The 19193-nt window shown below is 45.5% G+C and overlaps 1 protein-coding gene across 4 annotated transcripts in view; it reads right to left on the reverse strand.

Annotated features, from left to right (window-relative positions):
- The window catches only part of Bcar3 (BCAR3 adaptor protein, NSP family member), a 111691-nt gene that overhangs the window by 74940 nt on the left and 17558 nt on the right, over positions 1-19193 (reverse strand). For all 4 annotated transcript variants that reach the window (XM_060392803.1, XM_021645010.2, XM_021645009.2 and 1 more), the window contains one exon: positions 1200-1239. In XM_060392803.1, coding sequence (XP_060248786.1) covers positions 1200-1239 — 40 coding nt within the window. Of the gene's footprint in view, positions 1-1199; positions 1240-19193 lie in introns of those variants that run through there.

Here is a 19193-nt window from a genome sequence, read left to right on the forward strand (position 1 = left end):
CGACCGGATGTGTTGTGTTGATGTGTTGTGGTGGCCCCGCTGGCCTAGGCTCACACACTCGCCTTAGTCCCAGACCATTACTGAGGAATAAGAAAACGAAGGAATAATTCCCACCCCATCACCACACACTCCATTATGATGCTCCACACGACCAGACAAGTTGACCGGAACTCTCTCTCCCATCTGCCGTCTGGTCTGAAAAGGTGGAGAAGTCCAGAACTACAGAAATAGCAGGCCTATATGCTCTGAAAATGCAATAAAGATAGGCCCTGGGTCCTCAGGGGGAGGCCACACAACCTAACCTGCGCCATGATTCCTCCTAAAACACAGCAATCCTCCTGGATTGTCGAAAATCCAGGTGTGACAGGCCACGCCTCTCTTCTGGGGTGGAGACCTGATTTAATAACAGCTTAAAAGTAAATTACAATAAATATTCACACCCCAAAGTGGGAGGAGGGCAGAGGGAAGGTGTGAAAAGCAGACAGTCTGAAGGGCTGGGCAGCCAAGGAGCATCGGCTGTGAACCCCACGGAGCAACAGCTTGCGTTACTGCTTCATCCCAAGTTAGTTACTGAGGGGAGGGGGCCTGTTAGAAAGGAAGAGAAAGCTCTTAAAACCCCAGGGCCTCCATCCTTCCACCCAAGATAAAGCTGTGCCCACGATGCCTCTTCTAAATTCCTGCCCAAATCCCCAAAAATCTGAAATCTAAGAGATCAAATAAAAAGAGAATTCACTCAGCAACAGAACAGAACAGAATGACCTCACTTGGTGGCGAAAAAAGAAAAAAAAAATGTGACTTGGATGCATAAAATCCTGTTATCTGTTTACCCAGGGTAAATATCATGTCAGTGCCGCAGTAATGACTTTGATTATATGGTGCTCACTCCAGACCTCTTTGGAGGTATTACAGTGCGTAAGCCAGAGCTTACAAAACAAAAACAAAAACAAAGCCATGACTCCGACTTTTAAAACCCATCTGGCCCACGTGGGGGAAGGACCAGCGGCTTTGAGGGGATCACGTGAGAACCTTGCTGAGCTTACGGAAGGCCCACGCCAGCCAGATTTCTTCCGGCCGCTTCAGGGGTTAGAGCTCGCTCCCCACATATGCCCGCCTGCGGGCAGTGCTCGGTGGCACCGTGTTAGAGTGTGAAGTCTGCTGCCCGGAGCTGTAACTACAAGCTACACCGTGCAGCATCTTACCTTCACGTATTCCAGAGTCGGGTCCAGGAAATGTGGATCCCTGTAAAGAGAAGAGAGGGACAGAGAGATATGAGACAGTTAGGAGCCGCGTACTCAGATACAGAGGGAAACACCCTCGGCGCTATTTTTCTCTATTCATTTAAGTCCTAAGATGCCCCCGATTCGATTCCTAGGCAGGACGCCCAACAGACAAGGAAGTCAGAATGAAGCCAGTTTCATCTCATGAAGAGAGAGGGCACAACCAGGAACTCAGTCCACACATACACTTCCCAGCCAAATCCAGGTCTCAGGAAGTGATAGTATTTTATATGTGGTGATACTAAGGGCACGCAAACATTAAGACCAAGTCCCAAGTTTGAAAGCAGAACTGCCGAGGAGCAAGAGTGAGAGGGGGCCGGCATCAGATGCTCCAACATGCAGCCCTTTCCAGCATCTTCTTGGTTGCCACTGTGCTGAGCCAACTTGGACAGTAAGAAAATGGAGGTCCTGGCCCTCGGGCAGCTGGCCAGCCCCTGTGTCCTTGCATCCATCTCTGCTTCGCAAGCACATCTTTCTCTTCTTATCAGATGCTTTCCACCCACTCGCATAAACTAGAGCGAGTCAAGTAAATATTTTTCAGTGCACTAGTACGTCACTCATCTAATGCACACTGGTGTCTACCATAATCCTCCATAACGGCTGATCAGAAGTAGACAGAAGGGGCAGCACCAGGGAGGGGAAAGATAGGAGAAGAAGGGGGAGACACCAGACCCAGTACTTTCTGAGATGCAACGTGAAAAGAACAGCTGTGTCACAGACTAACTTCAAAAAAGCAACACATTCGGACAGACAGGAGATCACTTAGAAAGAACAGAAAGCCCTGAAGCCTGCCAGGCCAGCCTCTGAAGGCCAGGCAAGTTTCTTAGCACAGACAGAGTGCCACAGGAAGGCAGGGAAACCCCACTGATAGCCACTGCCTCGGGAGGCTGAGCTCACCCCCAAGGCCCAGGGCATGAATGGCTGCCTCAAGGCCACTGTTTGGGACACAAAGTGTTCTAACCTCCAGGTCAAGGACATGATGACTCTGTTGTGAAGCTAGATCCTACTCATAAGCACTCCTCACACTGATGTGACTCTTCATGGCTTAGGGCAGAGCACGCAGGCACACGGGCAGGCTGGCATTCCATGTGCTGCTGGGCAGGAAAACAGGGTCAGACATGAGTCCTTCTGTGGGGGTCAAAGGACCTGAGCAGGGCCTAAGCATGCAGGAATTCGGTATGTTCCCACTGAAAAGGGGTGTGAACCAACAATCTCCCAAAGCTTGCAGCGGAGGAACACGGAGGAACACAGTCTGATGAGAAGGTTGGGTGGGGGTGTGGTTGAGGAAGGAGGTGCTCCTTTCCAGGCATCGTGGTTCTGCCTGCTGTGGCATCACTACCTCCTTCTGCGGGTCGCTGTAAAGACAGTGCTAGGCTCACTCTGGAAAGTGTCACGCTCTGGAGTGTGGCCATACCATCAAGCCTTGGTCCCACGAAAACATCCACCAGTGACCAAAACTGTCAGCAGCATTTTGCTTGCACTCCCCCATTTAAGATCTTAAAACTCATGTTTTACTCAGTTGACACCTGGAGCTTACAGGCCCAGAGGCCCAACCCTGGAGTCAGAATAATTGCAATAGTGATTTTCATCTTCCCTATCCTTCTATTTTGTGTACATTTTAAAATTTATTTCACATACACACACATGCCCTAAAGCATGATTTTTAAAAACAAACAACAACATGAAAAAACAACAACAACAAAAAAAAAACCACAAGATAACACAGGTATGTACTGTCTAAACTGATGGCTCTCAAACTTTTTGGTCTTGGTATTTGTGTATGTCATCTCTACTAACTAGGAAGTAAAACTGAGAAACATTAAAATATCTATCAAATTGAGAAAAACCATCCAGGACAGCCAGGGCTAGAGAGAGAGGCTCTGTGTCAAAAAGAGAAAGAAAAAAAAAAGGAAGAAAAAAAAAAAAGAAAAGAAAAACCATTACAGGACTGGTGACATGGCTTAAAGAGTAAAGATGCGTGCAGCAAAGGCCTGAAGCCCTGAGGTCGGTGCTAGGAGCCAATACATCAATGTGGAAAGAGAGAACTGACTCTACATACTCTGACCTCTGTATGTGCACCGTGGGATGTATATGTGCGCGCGCATGTGTGTGCATGTGCATGTGTGTGCACGCGCATGTGTGTGCGCCCCCGTGCGAGGACACACTCTTGCACTCTTGCACTCTTGCACTCACGCTCTCTCTCACACATACCACTATATTTATTTGTTAATGTCACCACTCATCTCACTGGAGAAGTTACTGAGAACCAGGGACTATCAAGTTCATGGTGACGAATACAAGCGCTCAGAACTACTAATTTTCACTTGAAAGATGGAGTTTTCGTTTTTGTTTTTGTTTTCTCCCCTCCCTGCATCATTGGCAACCAACAGTATCAAATATTTCCCTTGGGGGTCATGCACTTTCAGGAAAATGTCTGTCAAATTCTAAGACCATAATGTCACGATTTATGGTGCCAACTCTTTTTGAAAGCAGTGCTGTGACAATAAAAGGCTTTAGGCCACAAGTCTTTATTTCGCTTAGAGTTGTGTCTTGTGTCTTGGCTGGTCTTATCTCTCCTTGGCTGCAATTGCCCTTACCGTGAAAGCTGCGGCATGACTCCCCCTTTCTCGAAATACACAATGAAAACTCACTTCACTCAGAACCCGTTCTCGCCAAGCTCTATTCAAAGGGGCTGTGCTAACCGCCTCCTGTCTCGTTGTAGGCAACTGAGACCTAGAGGCTGGGGCAATGGCCTTGCTGTTCTTCCGAAGGACCCAGGTCTCCAGCACCTACATCCAGGTCTCCAGGCTCCCTCTTCCAAAGGACCCAGGTCACCGGCTCACAACTACCTGTAACTTTAGCTCCAGGGGATTTGAATAACTTTTCTGGCCCCCAATGACACTGTACGTATGTAACATACATTCACACACACACACACACACACACACACACACGTGCGCACGCGCGCGCATACACACACAAATAAATATTTATTAGAAGAATGAGACCTAGTAATAAAATTAACAAAGTTTTTGAACCTTTTCACCAGAACTTTTAAAATAAAAAGTAATCTCATGTAACTGACAGCAGAGAAATGAGGATTACAGTGAGCCTGGTTCTGAGGTATCAGCCATGTCTTCCTTCCCACCCCCCAGCCCCTTTTTTTTAACATAAACTCACTGAAAATGTCATCACACAGAGAAAGACCGTCACATCCTAGTACCATTATGAAGACGGGCTCTAGCTACTATAGATGCACTCTGTCTTAGTTTGGTTTCTATTGATGCAGCCAAACACCATGATCCAAGAGCAAGTTGGGGAGGAAAGGGCTTATTCAGCTTACACATCACTGTTCACCACCAAAAGAAAGTCGGGGTGGGAACTTAAGCAAGGCAAGAGCCTGGAGGCAGGAGCTGATGCAGAGGCCGGGGAAGAGTGTTGCTTACTAGCTTGCTTAGCTGGCTTCTTTACAGAGCCCAGGACCACCAGACCAGGGATGGCACCACTAACCAGGGGCTGGGCCCTCCTGCATGGATCTCATGGAGGCATTTCCTCAACTGAGGCTCCATCCTCCCTGATGTCTCTAGCTTGTGTCAAATTGATACAAAAACAGCCAGTACACTCCCCACCTCAAGAGACTTTCCTTCCGAACAGTAGGGGTGTGTGTGTGTGTGTGTGTGTGTGTGAGTGAGTGAGTGTGTGCACAAATATGCACATATCAGCCAAGGACTCAAAAATTAGATTTCTCTGCTTTGACACCAAGAGTATAGATAATAAAGATAATAAAACTGGACTGCATTTGGAACTCATGTACATGAGTAGATTTTTTTGCTGTCTTTCCCTTGAAAACAAAGAAAGGACATAAGATGATAATGTGTTACTCTGCCTTATTGTAATAACCTTTTAAATATCTGTTTGTCTCCCACAATAACACACTGCATACCTTAGATGGACACAACAGCTTTTTAAAAAGTACAATTAGTTCTCTGAAGACCCCACCCCTTGGGTGCCTGCCAGTCTTCCTCAGCTCCCACTAAGCAGCAGTGCACAGACCTGTCAGTGCCTGTCCTTCAAACCCTTACTCCTACTGACCAATCTAACATGGTGACAACATTCAGCATTTCCTCATTTCCTGGACCATCACCTCAGCACTCTACTCTCATTTACCCGAATACAACTTTCATCATCTGTGACCCTCACCACACGCCATCTTCAACACCCAATGGAGCCTGTCCGTGCCTCTACAACCTGTTAAAGACAAACATCATGGAGGGGAGGTTTCATGACGACTGAGACCCCAGCCATCAGTAAACCCTGGATGAAGCCAGAACATCCCTGAATGGGAGGTGCCTAACTAAAGGTAATCTGTGTTTCTCACTCTGGATTAATGGAAGGATTACTTAACTAATTAACCCTTAAAAGTATGACTGTTACCTGACTAGCACCACACACCATGAGGCTTGTTTTCTAGGAGACAAAATTCATCTATTCAAGACTTATTTTTGCTTTTCGTGCATGAATGTTTGCCTGCCAAGTATATATGTGCACCTTGTGCATACAGTGCCCATAGAGGCCAGCAGAGGGCACTGGATCCACTGGAACTGGAGTTGCAGGTGGTTGTGCCTCACCATGGGGGTGCTGGGAATTGAACGCAGCTTTTCTGGAAGAGCAGCCAGTGCTCTTAACCACCGAGCCATCTCTTCAGCACTTTAAATTCATCTATTTAATGTAAATGCTTTTTTTTTCTCTCTCTCTCTCAGGACTGAACTCCTAACCTTGTATTTACTAGGCAAGTACTCTACCGGAGAACAACGCCACAGCCCGATGACCTTCTTCTAAAGCCTCACTGTTCAATGCAGCTGACACTAGTCCCAGGGACCACTTAAAAGTTAAGTAAAATATCCGGGTGCTCGAGAGCTGTGTGTGGTCAATAGCTCCAGTCCTGCCCGTTCCAATCACAGATCCATTCCTGCCATCACATACCCCCGAGTTCTATTGTAGTGATGGTCTACAAAATACTTCCAAACAGAAGGCCATCCATCTTCCAAAAGACTTCCTTTGTTATTCTTGTCCGTGAATTACTGACGAAACTGGCAGAGGCAATCCGGGATGCAGTTAACTAGTGGGGTCTCCCCAGACACACCCTTCACAGACAGCAGTGTGACAAGGCTCCTGTGTGTCGGTTTTTGGGAGTTTTTAAATTATCCACTCAAGACTCTGAAACGTCTTCCTCTCGGTGGACTACTTTCGATGTGAGAGCTAACACAAGCCCTCCAAACCTTCTATGGCAGGGCCCGCACCATTTAGTCTCGGTAGAAATCCTGTGGGAGCCATCCAGAGAGCTAGTCCCTGCCGATGTCTGCAACAAAGTAAGGCTCTTGAGGGTCAGGGTTCGGTTCTACTCACTAAGATTAGAACAGGGGACGGCTGTGCTGCAGTGTAGCTAAAAGCTTTGGGTGTGCTCCTAAAAGCTGCTCGTAACAAGTGGAAGATGCAAAACAAAGAGTGAAGAGTGATGCTCTTCCATAAGCCTTCACGTAGGGAATCCCAAAAGCTATTCTTGAACAACTAGGGCTTCAAGTGGTGAAAGAAAGGTGAAAAGGGGGGAAATATAAGCAGTGCCACCCACTCCCGAGCTGGCTAAGCAGGTTGGAAGTTTGATTTCCCCTCATCTCTGACATAACCAGTAAGTGCTTGTTTCGATTTCCTTCACACAAGTGACTAAAATTCCCAATTCCTAATAGCTTCTCTGGTGTCCCAGTGGCAGAGCTGAGGACCAGCTATATGGAAACCCCAAATTACATAAAGGAACACCATCCTCCTCTTCTTCCTGAGAAAGTCAGTCAGAACAACCGTTCTGGTCAAGAATGCCTTTCTAGGCATGGTTCATCTGAGAACTTCCTCCATGTGGGAGCCCTAAATAAGCCTGGCCCCAGATCACTGAGGCCACACCACTGCTGCATGCTCTTCTAGCTGGCCACTCAACATCCCCCTGCTACATTAAAAAGGCATTCTAACTGATGCCTGGTTGAAGAAAGGCATAGACCACCTAGCACCTGGGTGATCCCATTTCCTGGGGGAGACCAAAGCTGGCACTTCAGGGGCACAGGGAAAGCACCTCTTCAAGGGGTTTGAGGTTTGGAATGTAGCGAATACCAACATGCTTTTGTAGGAGAACAGAATGTTCGAGCTGAAAGGTGGGAAAGAAAGGAATTTTATACCCAGATATGGTAGGAAGGACAGATCCTAGATAACAGTAAGTTCCAGCTTAAAAAAAAAAAAAAAAAAAAGAGCCCCAGTCACAGTGCATGACTGTATTTCCCTTCGTGATATACTGAACAGTTGAGTTGGTCTGAGAAATGTGATAGCTAAATTATATCTGGATTTCAGCAAGGGAACTGAGAGATCATGATACTGCTATGACCAAACAACTTACAGGAAATCAGTAAAGAAGTTTAGCCTCAAACTGAACCAACAGCATCCTGTGAAGACCAAGGCAGCCCCTGACTACCTAGAAAGGCCCTGAGGAAATGCTCCAGCCCAGCCGCCATGCTAGTTATGGTGGCTTGCCAGCACCATGGTCAAGGGCTGCATGAAGGAAACTCAGCCCGGCTAGCTCATAGGACAGGCACCCATGCTGAAGCATTCCATGCACAAGCTGTGAGAACCTGGGCCCAACTTGCCACGTGAACAAAATCTTTCCATGCCTCGGTTTTGTCATCTATAACGGGAATAACAAGAGCTCCTAGATCACAGGGGTTGTGAAGACCAAATGAGGATAAAGTTAACTCATCAAAATGTTTTTAAAAGTGCCCGATACAAGAAGGCATATATAGTGTAAGTGTAAGAAGCATCAAATAACATGAAGTAAGCCCCCCGTCTTCCTCCCAACAGTTTAACTGAAGGATAAAAATCTAACCAAATAAAGTGAATGGATAAAATTTTAACTTCTGATTTAAAAAAAAAATTGTAAACTGTCCTAGCACAAATAAATGGTGGGAAAGATGGAAACATTATAATCATCAGATTTGGATGATTATATTTACATCATGAAATAGAGACATGAGATTATCAAGGACCTGGAGGGATACTACGCTGCACTGAAGGTTCAGCAGCAGACAAAAGGCAGGTAGGAGCCACTTGTCAGAACAGGTCTGGAATATTCTAATGCTCTGGAAGTGATAAAACAGTAATAATTGGAATGCTGGCTCATTGAGGCCAGCACTGAGGAGAAGGGCAAGAAGATTTGACCAATGAGATTATTTAGACTGTAAAGAATGGGCTTCAAGAGAGAGTGGACAAGATAGAATTACCTCACAGCTCAAGGTGTCTGTGCTAGAAAGAGAAAATGTTCTCTTATACAAGGGGAGGGAGTAGACTCACAGGAAGATGTTAGCCTCACCTAAGAAAGTGCTCTCCAATCAATGAGACCATCTTCCAAAGAGGCTTGCTCCAGGGAAGGCTGGGAGTCACTTGCCAGCGTCAAGGGCTGGGCAGTTTTCTTTTAGGCAGAAGAGCTAGGTCATGAGGGTGGGGCCTGTCTTTTTATAAAACAACAAAGCATTTACCTTGTGCTAAAGGGAGTCAAGGGAGTCAGGCACGATTCACTCCTTAATTTCAGCACTCTTGGAGGCAGAGGCAAGCAGATCTTTGAGAATGTGAGGCCAGTTTCGTCTGCATAGGGAGTTCCAGGGCTAGCCAGGACAATAGTGAAGTCTTGTCTCAAAACAAAATTTTTTTTAACTGTAATATTTAATCATAGTCTTGTGAAGCACGTGCTACTTTCTCCAATTTACAGATAACAGAGAATATCAGGCAGGAGGGCGGGGATTTGTGCTTGAACCTCTAACTTTTACTATCACAGGGCATCTAGCAGAGTATATAATCCCCACTCTCAAAAGCAGTGGCTGAAAGGGTCAGTTGTGCAGCTGACTGGACAGCCGAGACCAAGAGAAGCCCGAATTAGAAGTGTCTGACACTCTGGCTTGCTTTCCTGATCCTCCTACAAACGGTGAAGCCAAGAGAAGACACTTGGTGTTCAGGGAATCAGAGCAAATCTCCCAAGCTCTTGTCAACGGGGCTCTGGGTTGGCACGTGGAAGACATCAGCACAGATCGTGTCAGCTCACGCTTCTCTACATGGGCGGACTGGAAGGCACTGTGCATGAGATGGAAAGGAAATACTGGCAAGTTGTTTGGAGGATCTTCCAAGGGGGTAATTTGGCAGTCTCTTGGGTTATTCTGTTTCCCTCATCTGAGAGGCCTTGAGAGCAGAGAGAGAGTACAAGCAACGTCTCCCTTGGCCACATCCTCGGATGAACCCAGCAAGGCCTGTGCAGTCTGTACTGGCAGGGGAGCCCAGCAGCATGCGGTCAGGCAGCAAGAGTCCCTAACTAGTGTCCTAGTTAGACATAAATGGGGCGGGAGAAGGTTAAGGACAGAGCCAGAACACCAAGCTGGCTTGGGCTGGGACCATAGACTCTACCTGAAGTTCAATGCCCTACCTGAAGACTTTAAAAACCAACACTCCAAAGCAAATCAAAACAATTTTTTTAAAGATACTTATCTCTACTCCTTTCTCAGCCAACCACTTGAACTCAGCTCACCAGAAAGGAGAGAACATTCTCCTACAAAATACCCTTCCCAATGGGCCAGATAGTGTAGCAATTGGCCTTAGAGACCTGCCTCTAACTTGAAATAGGATATCCAATCATTCACGTAAGACTGCAGCAAGGAGTCTCGAATCACAGATTTATATTCTCCAAGAGAGATCACTAGAAAACAAACAGAGGGTCTTGGCAATCTAAATGAAGGGGGCAAGGGTAAAAATAATATTTTTGGCTTATGCTAATTATGAACCCCCACTCCATGAGTCCATGATATGGCATCTCTGGTTACAAAAGGGGGGTTCTGGCAGGCACTGGAGGCCCTCCTGGTGGGTGGGCAGCTGGTGTACCAAGAAGGTCAGCAGGGAAGGCAGCAGGGCGAAACCAGACACTCATGTTATTTGTAAGTTTATTAAATCACAGATAAGATCACTGCCCACTCAAGCTCAGTCATTTAAGAAGCATCCCACTTTTAAAGTTTCAACTTTAGGAATGTCTGAGTCACGGAAATGATACACCTACAATTTACTTTCTCATTAGTAACTAGATTGATAATTTCCTTCCTCTCAAAAGGCCTCTTGATCTGAGTGTTTGCTATTTTGAGTTACACCTCTTAAAGAGTATGTTGCTGAAAGAGGCCTCCCCCCTTTTCTTGAGTGGTTAGAATACAAATTGAGAAGTTCTCTCTGTCTGTCGTAAAACACAGAATGTCTTTTTTGAGCTAGGGTCTCCTTATGCAGCCTTGGCTGGCCTCAAACTTGCCATGTAGACCAGGATAGCCTTGAACTCACAGAGATCTGCTTGCCTAAAAAAAGTTGTAAGGATTGGTTTCTATGAATAATGTATAATTAGTGGCTAATTATACCAAATAGGTATCTTTTGTGGTGTGACGACAAAATGAATCACTTCTATTAGGATAATTACTTTATATGATAGAGGAATGTGAGAAATCTACGTAACCATTCCAGACTGAGATAACTCTACATGTTCTCAAAATCTGCAGAGCTGGCACTCCATCTGCCCATGCCACCGTGTGCTCATCGGTTCACTGTGTATATCCATTTGTGTGCATTCCTCCACGTGACCAGCCCCCACAGGAATGTCATGCCTGCTTCATACTCAGCATCTCCCACACTTCTTTGAACTCACCCTACAACTGTCCTTGAGCACTTTCCTCCAATGCCACACACAAAGGGTGGCAAGCAAAGTCCTCACTTTCAGGGAGGTCTCTGGCCAATGGGGAGGACAGATCAAGAGGCCCAGCTCAGCTTCGGTAGGTGAGGGAGAGTGTGTGGGGTGGTGACCTGCAGAGCCTCTCAACAACACACAGGCTATATTTGAGACCTGAGCATTCTGGTGAAGTAGTCATGGGGTTAAGAGGCAATGCTTCAGGCAAGAGGAGATGTCTGTACGAGGCCAAAGGCACAAGATGATATGGTATATTTGGGAAACTGTAAGCTGTTTGAGAGTTAGCATGCCTTCCTCTAGGCCACCAGCTCCTCTTCATCTTGTTGGGCTCCTGCAGTGACCTCCCCAGCTTCCCCTCTGCTCTTCAACCTTCTCACCACACAGTAGCAGATCTTCTCCGCTCAGTATCTTGGGACTGTAGTACCTCAAAGCAAAACTCTCCATCATACCCGTGGCCTACAGACCTGTTTGTAATAATGCCAGGAAGCTCAACAATCTCATACCAGTGGGCAGAAGTCTAAAGACACCCACCAAGACTCAATCCTATAGTGAGTCACCCGAACACTAATCTGGGTACCTCTGTGAAGGGTTTTTGAGTACAGAATGAAGGTCCCAGTTTGGTTTACCTTAAGATAGTCATTAGCCAGATGGGCCAGATGAGGCTGAGAATGGAGCAAAGTGAGGGACCTCCTGCTGATGTGAATTATGTGACATTATGTGAGATTATGACAGGGCCTATAACGCCCATGGCTCAACTACCACATAAACCAGCAATTCTTCTGCTCAGTTCTATACACGCAGAACTGAAAACAAGATCTTAAAGAAATGTTTATGTATTCATGTTCATAGGTGCATCACTTACAAAAGCCAAAATGTGAACATGACCAACAAAGTATGGCATATTCAACCAATGGAATATAATTCCATCGTAAAGAAGGCATTTCTGACATATTCTACTGTGTGGCTAAACCTTGAAAGCATTATGCCATGTGAAATAAGCCAATAACAAAAGGACAAACAGTGTATGATTGTAGTGACACTAAGTACCCAGGGTAGACATATTCAGAGACAGAAAGTAGAACCGTGCTATCATTCTGAGCAAGAAGGAGAGAAGGCAGCGTTAAGGGTACAGCACCCATGTAAGGCGAAGAGAGTCCTTAGAACTGGCTGCACAAAACTGCACCGAATGCTTAGAAACAACTATAAGAACTAAATCAGGCACAGAGAGACATGTACAATGTGTGACCTCATGTACAATCAAAAGAGGGCATTGGGTGGAGCTGAATGAAGTGATGGCCCACAGAGGCTGGGGCAAGAAGGCTGGAGCAAGGGATGGGGACAGGTTGATGAAGAAATCCTAAATTACAAACTGACAACAGCAGAAAGGTCCGATGAGGTAACGGCAGATGACCATAACCTGCCCTGCATTTCAGAAAGCTCAAACGATTTAGACTCTAAACCCTTAGAGTCTTCGCTGTAAGATGATGATCAATGTAGAGATAGCGACATTCAACAGGCTATGGTGTATGCATGTGTGTGCAGGCGTGCATGCCTGGGGAAGCTGTTGGTGTCTTTGTTGTGATACTCTCTCTCCCTGAACTTGAGATTCTCCACTTTGACTTGGCTGGTTGGCAGCTGAGCTCCCATAATCTATCTACCTCTCTTTGTCTTCCAAATGCTGCAGCTCCAGGGACATATAGTCATACCTGGCTTTTCTTACCTGGGCGCTGGAGAGTCAAACCTAAGCCTGAGTGCTTGTGCAGCAAGCATCTTACCCACTGAGCCATCTTCCCAGCTCTACGCGTTTAATCTGATTCAAACATTATGCAATGTATGTAGTCGTGTATGTATCAAAACATCACATAGTTTTTACAAGTAAAAACTCCTAAAATGTGGGACAACAATATTGAAGTCAAGACTAAAAGGTGACCACCAGTTTGAAGCTTAGGACAAACATAGCATCGCTTCCTTGATATAATTCAAAGGCGTTTAAAAGTACCCTCTAAACCAGACACAGTGGCACACGCCTCTAATCCCAGCACTTGGGGAGACAGAGGCAGGTGGATCTCTGTGAGTTTGAAGCCAGCCTCGTCAACAAAGCAAGTCCAGGGCTTGCAAAGCTATGTACAGAAACCCTGACTCATCTCAAAAAACAAAACTAAACAAAAAAGTACCTTCTAAATGAACAGGGTTGTAATTTATTTATTTATTTAATTTTTTTAAAATAATTTTATTTTATGTTCTGCCTGCATGTATGTCTATATGAGGGTGTCAGATCCCCTCGAACTGGAATTACAGACCCTTATAAGCTGCCATGTTGCTGCTGGGGTTGAACCCAGGTCCCCTAGAAGAACAACCAGTTCTTACCACTAAACCCTCTCCAGCCCTCATTTAGTTTTTGTTTGTTTGTTTGTTTGTTTTGTTTTGTTTTGTTTAGACAGGGTCTCACTACGTCGCTCTGTCTGACCTAGAACTCCCAGATACCCGGCTGCCTTTTCCTTTCAAGGGCTGGGACGAATGCAGCCTCAGAATATTTCTTTCAAAAATTCAATATAAAACAGTAACAAGAATCCCTGTGTCTTCTACTTCATAAATAGTATAGGATTCTAGACCAGGAGGCAGGCATAAACCCATTATATTATAAACACAGACACTAGAACAAAGCTGATCTCACAGTTACAAGGCATATTTCAGAACACAGGATACGGCACAAGAAGGACCCTGTTACCACGGTGTTTAGAAAGAAGTCTGTGCCCTTACGTGCCTGGTTTTTGGAAAGAAAGCCCGGGGATTAGTTAGGGGTTTGGCTTAAGTTAACACAGCAGAATAAATACAAATAGAACAAAGGAGATAAAGATTGGGTAGAAACTAAACAGTAAACAATGATCACATGAAGAAACAACAAACAGGCCTGGCTCTTCACAGAGCTGCTGGGACAGACGCCTGACAGGGAGTGGGAGTGAGGGAGGCACAGGACGCTGCAGGAACGAAACCACGCATAATATAAACATGGTTTAGATGCTTGGGAAAACCAAACAAATGTGTATGCAGAGGGGGCGGGGGGGAAAATGTTACTAAAACAGCCTTCAAGAAGAAAGAGAACACCCTACACCCACAGCCATCTGAAACACAGAGTTGGTGGTTCAATACCTCCCAGTAAGAAAAATCTCTGCACTAGACAGCTTTTACTACCAAGCCAAACTGGACTGATCTATTCTTTGAAAATTATAAAAACACTCTGAGGGACCTGACAAAGTAGATACGATGACTTTGATAGCAAAAGCAAAGTCAGTTAAAAAAAAAAAAAAAGAAAAAGGAAAAAGAAATATATATTCTAAATTTCACACACTGTATGGAAAAAAAAATCTAAGCAAAATATTGATGAACCAAAGCCAAGAATGCATGAAAAAAATACAATCAAGTTAGATTTGCTCCATGTATATTGTCAATTTAATAAGAGGTCTAATAATATAACTTGACACGTTCATGTATTGAAAGAGAAAATAATTTGCGGCATCCGATTGATGGGGAATATACTTTTTAAAATCATCTTTTCATGAGGTAAAGTGTTTAAACTAGAAATGTCTGATGGAAGGGCCGTATGAGCAAGCAGCAGTCTTACTTATAAACTATTAGAAGCATTGGTCAAATCAACCAATCAGAAACCAGGGAAATACACCCTCAGCTACTGTTGCTGTCTGCCACTGACTTGCAGGTCTTAGACAGCATAGACAATATAGCTAAATAAGCAAAAGAAATAAGGTTCAAGACCTGGCAAACTGAGAATCAAACTGTCACAACTCACAAATGATGTTAGGATATGACTGGGAAATGTCCCCCACAGGCTCATGAGGGGACTCATGGGGATGTCATGGGACCTCTAGGTCAAACCTAGAAGGTTTTACCCTCCTCAGCCTCCTGGCCCATCATGAGGTGAAACCCAGGACCATAGGCTCTCACTGCTGTGAGTGCTGGATCATGCTTTCCCCATCCTGGTGGGCTAAACTTCCCCTCTGAAACCATGAAGGATGGCTTTTCCCCCTTAAAGCCATTTCTGTCAAATACCTTGTCACAATTACGAGAAAAGTACTACATCACTGTCTGCACAGAACCCAAAGGAGCTCTACAAAGATCTTAGAAGTAGGTCAAGGGTCTACATATTAAAGTATATATACATGTATACATAATACACTTTACATACATATAAGGTACTACATGAAATCTTAGAATTAAAACTTCCTGGGGGCAGGAGCCTGAAGGTTTGCAAATCTGAGACAGAGTCCCTGCTTTGTGGGTAGTTTATTAATCACATGAATTCACTCATTCCTAGAACCCTGGGTTGAATTCTAATACAAGAAAATTTTAGTGTTGCCAGTAGGCTGTCTGTGTACCTGAAGTCATGGGCCCCCAAAGGACCAATCCTGCAGACCTGGAGTCTATCAGTTACTTCTCAACCAACACCTGCACCAGGGTATGCCACACAAACCCGGAAAAGGGAAACAACTAGGACAAAACCTGCCTTTCGCTGGCAACCTGGTGGCTTCTGCACCTCAGAAATTAGACTCTTGCTGTCCACCATGAAGCTCCATTGACCTCTCGGAATCTTGTCTGGGAACAGAAGGGTGGGAGGAAAGCAGGGACAGCAGCAGACTGAAACCAGTCACTGTAACAGAATTGTATGTTACATGTAGCTGTATAATATACTTCCTTATGATGTTCAGTCAAATGAGATTCATGTATAGGAAAGTCCAACCTCTTTCCTGTTTCATTAGAAGCTGTCTGTGGTTCTGAGTCCTTATTCCTCCTGTCAGCCTTCTCTCTTCACAACCCCAATAAACCCATGTTCTCTGAACCCACTTCTCCATCTTTTCAATTAATTTATTAATTAACTTTACACCCCAGCCACAGTTTCCCACCCTCCATCCACTCCTCCTCCCTTTTCCTCAGAAAAAGGGAGGTCGTCCACGGATGACCACCAGCCTTGGCATATCAAGTTGCAGTAAGACTAGGCACTTCTTCTCCCATTGAGGCTAGAAGAGGCAGCCCAGTAGGAGGGAAAGGTACCAAAGGCAGACAACAGAGTCAAAGACAGTTCCTGCTCCTGCTGTTAGGAGTCCCACAGGAAGACCAAGCTGTACAACTGCTACACATGTGCAGAGGGCCTACGTCAGTCCCTGGTTGGTGGTTCAGTCTCTGTGAGACCCTGCGGGTCCAGGTTGATTGATTCTGTGGGTTTTCATGTGGTGTCCTTGACCCCTCTGGCTCCTTCCATCCTTACTCCCCCTCTCCCACAGGATTCCCCAAGTTCTGCCTAATGTTTGGCTGTGGATCTCTGCACCTGTTTCCATCAGTTGCTGGGTGACGCCTCTCTGGTGTCAGTTATGCTAGGCGCCTGTCTGCAAGTATAGCAGAGTATTTTTCCTCACTTCTGTGACTCTAGAGAGGACTGCTCAAGAAATGTTGGTTTGTTTGTAGGAGAGTGAATGTGTGCATCCTGCATTGTGCAGAAGACCTAGACCCCAACCCTTCTCTTTCATCATACTCAAGGGATCCACCAAGGGAAAGAAAACATCATGAGTGCTAACAGACTGAGGAGCATCTCCCTTAAGATCACTGAGCCACCTGAGACTGAAGTGTGACAGCCTCTGACAGCTCCTTCAGCAACGGAACAGCCATCCCAGAGGCCAGAGGATGGCCTCCCTCCCCACACCACAGACCAGATGTTTCTGAAGTGATTTTGACAGGCTGCTTCTGCTGAACAGTGTATCTCTGTGCATGTTTGAAATGCCAGGGAGAAAGTTATTTGGGGTGATAACCCAGAGGACAGAGTTTACCGTGGGATAATTTCCATCTGTTGACTGGGGAAATAAGGAGAAACAGGTGGTTTGCAGAGGTCAGGTGCTGCATATGGTGATGCAGACTTGTAATCCCAGCACTTGGGAGACTGAGAGAGGAGGGTCATGAGTTCAAGGCCCACTCGGACTATATAGCAACCTTCTCAACAAATGAACAGCAAAACCCAGCATCAATCCCACGAGTGAAGTAATGACATTTTGGGGAAAATATTAGCTGTGCTCAGACTAACAAGCTTTTGTTTTTGTTTTTTAATTTTTGTTTTCTTCCGATACTGAGATTAATTATACCGGGAGATAGTCATGCTACCAGAAAATATTGTCTGAATTTGCTTTTGCTAACTTCAAAAAGAGTTGCAGCTGTTGGCACAAGGACTAGATGAGTTTAGGCACATGACTTATGGAGACATCCTTGTTACATCAGCTTGTAGAAACAAATGAAAAGAGACTCAACCTTCTCTACCCTAACGTGCTTACTGATGACATTACAGTGTGTAACACCAGCTGTTGACAGGATTCAAGCAAGAGCCTTTTAATATTGTCATCGTGTTAACACATGACACCAGGATCAGCTCGTAACCAGTGCTGAAGAACGAAAGGTCCATTCCTTAAAGAGTAAAGCAACAGGTCTTCAGCAGAAAGGCGTGAGGCTCTGGGGGCAGAGAGATCATCTTGCACTTCTGAGGTTGGAGTTAAAACCATCCACCATATGTGATCAGCGCAGTCATGTGTGACGACCTCCCTTGGTCTAAATATTGAGCTTCAAGTGATGCCCCTAAAAATCACAGTAACTTTCTTTGACAACCATAGCATGCCACTGACTGGTTCTGAGGCTGCAGCTTTCCAACTCCTAGAATAATTTTTCAGGGCATGAAGTTAATCTGAACCCCATTTATTTATTTATTTATTTATTTTTACTTTGTAATGAATGTTTTTGGACTTCCAACAAAAGTCTTTGTCTCTCCCTATAAAGTTTTGTCTAATTAAATTTGGTGTGTTGTTTCAGAGTCTGAACGCCCTTTTGTGTGTGTCTCATATCTGCATCGGCCCTCCTCCTTATGCCTCCAAGATTTGTGTCAGGTACCCAGGTGATTGCTATGCCAGTATTACTGCTAAATGACTTTTTTTTTAATTGATGAGGATGGGCTGAGCGCACAGCCTCCTGCAGGCTTCACATACCATCATGGAGCCTGAGTCTCTCCCTCTGAGGATGGCACCGATGGCTGGCATTGGCCTGAATCTCTCCCCCTGAGGATGGCACCGATGGCTGGCATTGGCATGCGTGCCTTCTCAGCACTCCTATGCGCTTTCATCCTAGTAAGCATAAAGCATAAGGCAGCCGCACTGGATTTATTAAAAGGAAGCTCCTTGAGGCACATGTACATCTCCGACTTGTCACACCCCGAACGTTAAGTCTTCATTCTCATAGTTCAGCCACCACCATCACCCCGCAAGGAAAAAAAAAAATCACCCAACAAAAACAGCAACCTCTCCCTCCTTTCCCACTTAGGAGTTGGTCCACTCCCAGCTGCCAAAGCCACACCTGGAATGTTCTTCCCCCTCACCCCACCATATCCAAACCTCAGCACATTTTGTAGACTAATTTTAACTCCTGGCCTCCTTTACAAAACAAACAAACAAACGAAAAACTATCCACTGGTTCTGGCAATTTTTTTTTTTTTTTTTTTGGTCAGCCCAATATTCCCCACAGGGATAGGGTTTATGTGATGGCCTCAGCTCCTGTTTTCTCTGTCTCCTTGATCCCTGTGGCCTTTTGTTCTGGCCCCATCTACTCCCGGCCAACAGTTCTGTCTCTACAGTTCCCACCTGCCCCCTTTCCAACCAGCGCAGTCACTGTCTGTACCCAGCCCACAAGTGAGCTGAACAGAAGAAGCTCGACAATTTGGTTTCTCTCTTGCCCCCCATCTCTTACTGTTCCAAACATAACTTCTGAAAGCCCCTTTGATGCCTTGTGGCCTTTTGCACAGTCCCACTTGCTCTGCACTGTTTCTTTCACAGACCGCTGACACCTTCTGCTGTGGTCCTTGGTTGCATGGCCTGACCTTTTGTGGGGTCCAGGTCCAAAATTGAGATGCTATAGCAGAAGTGATAGCAGAGATGAGGCAGGTACCAAGGGAAAGGTCATCTATTAAATACTATCTCCACCGTGTGTTTGTGTGATATGTGGACAAATGTTAGGGTCGGAGGTCAGAAGGATTACTTGAGTGACACATAAAGCTATCTAGTGGGTGGGAAGTTAGGTCAGCAAGC

The sequence above is a fragment of the Meriones unguiculatus genome, chromosome 10, assembly GCF_030254825.1.
Source record: "Meriones unguiculatus strain TT.TT164.6M chromosome 10, Bangor_MerUng_6.1, whole genome shotgun sequence".
Classification (NCBI taxonomy): Eukaryota; Metazoa; Chordata; class Mammalia; order Rodentia; family Muridae; genus Meriones; species Meriones unguiculatus.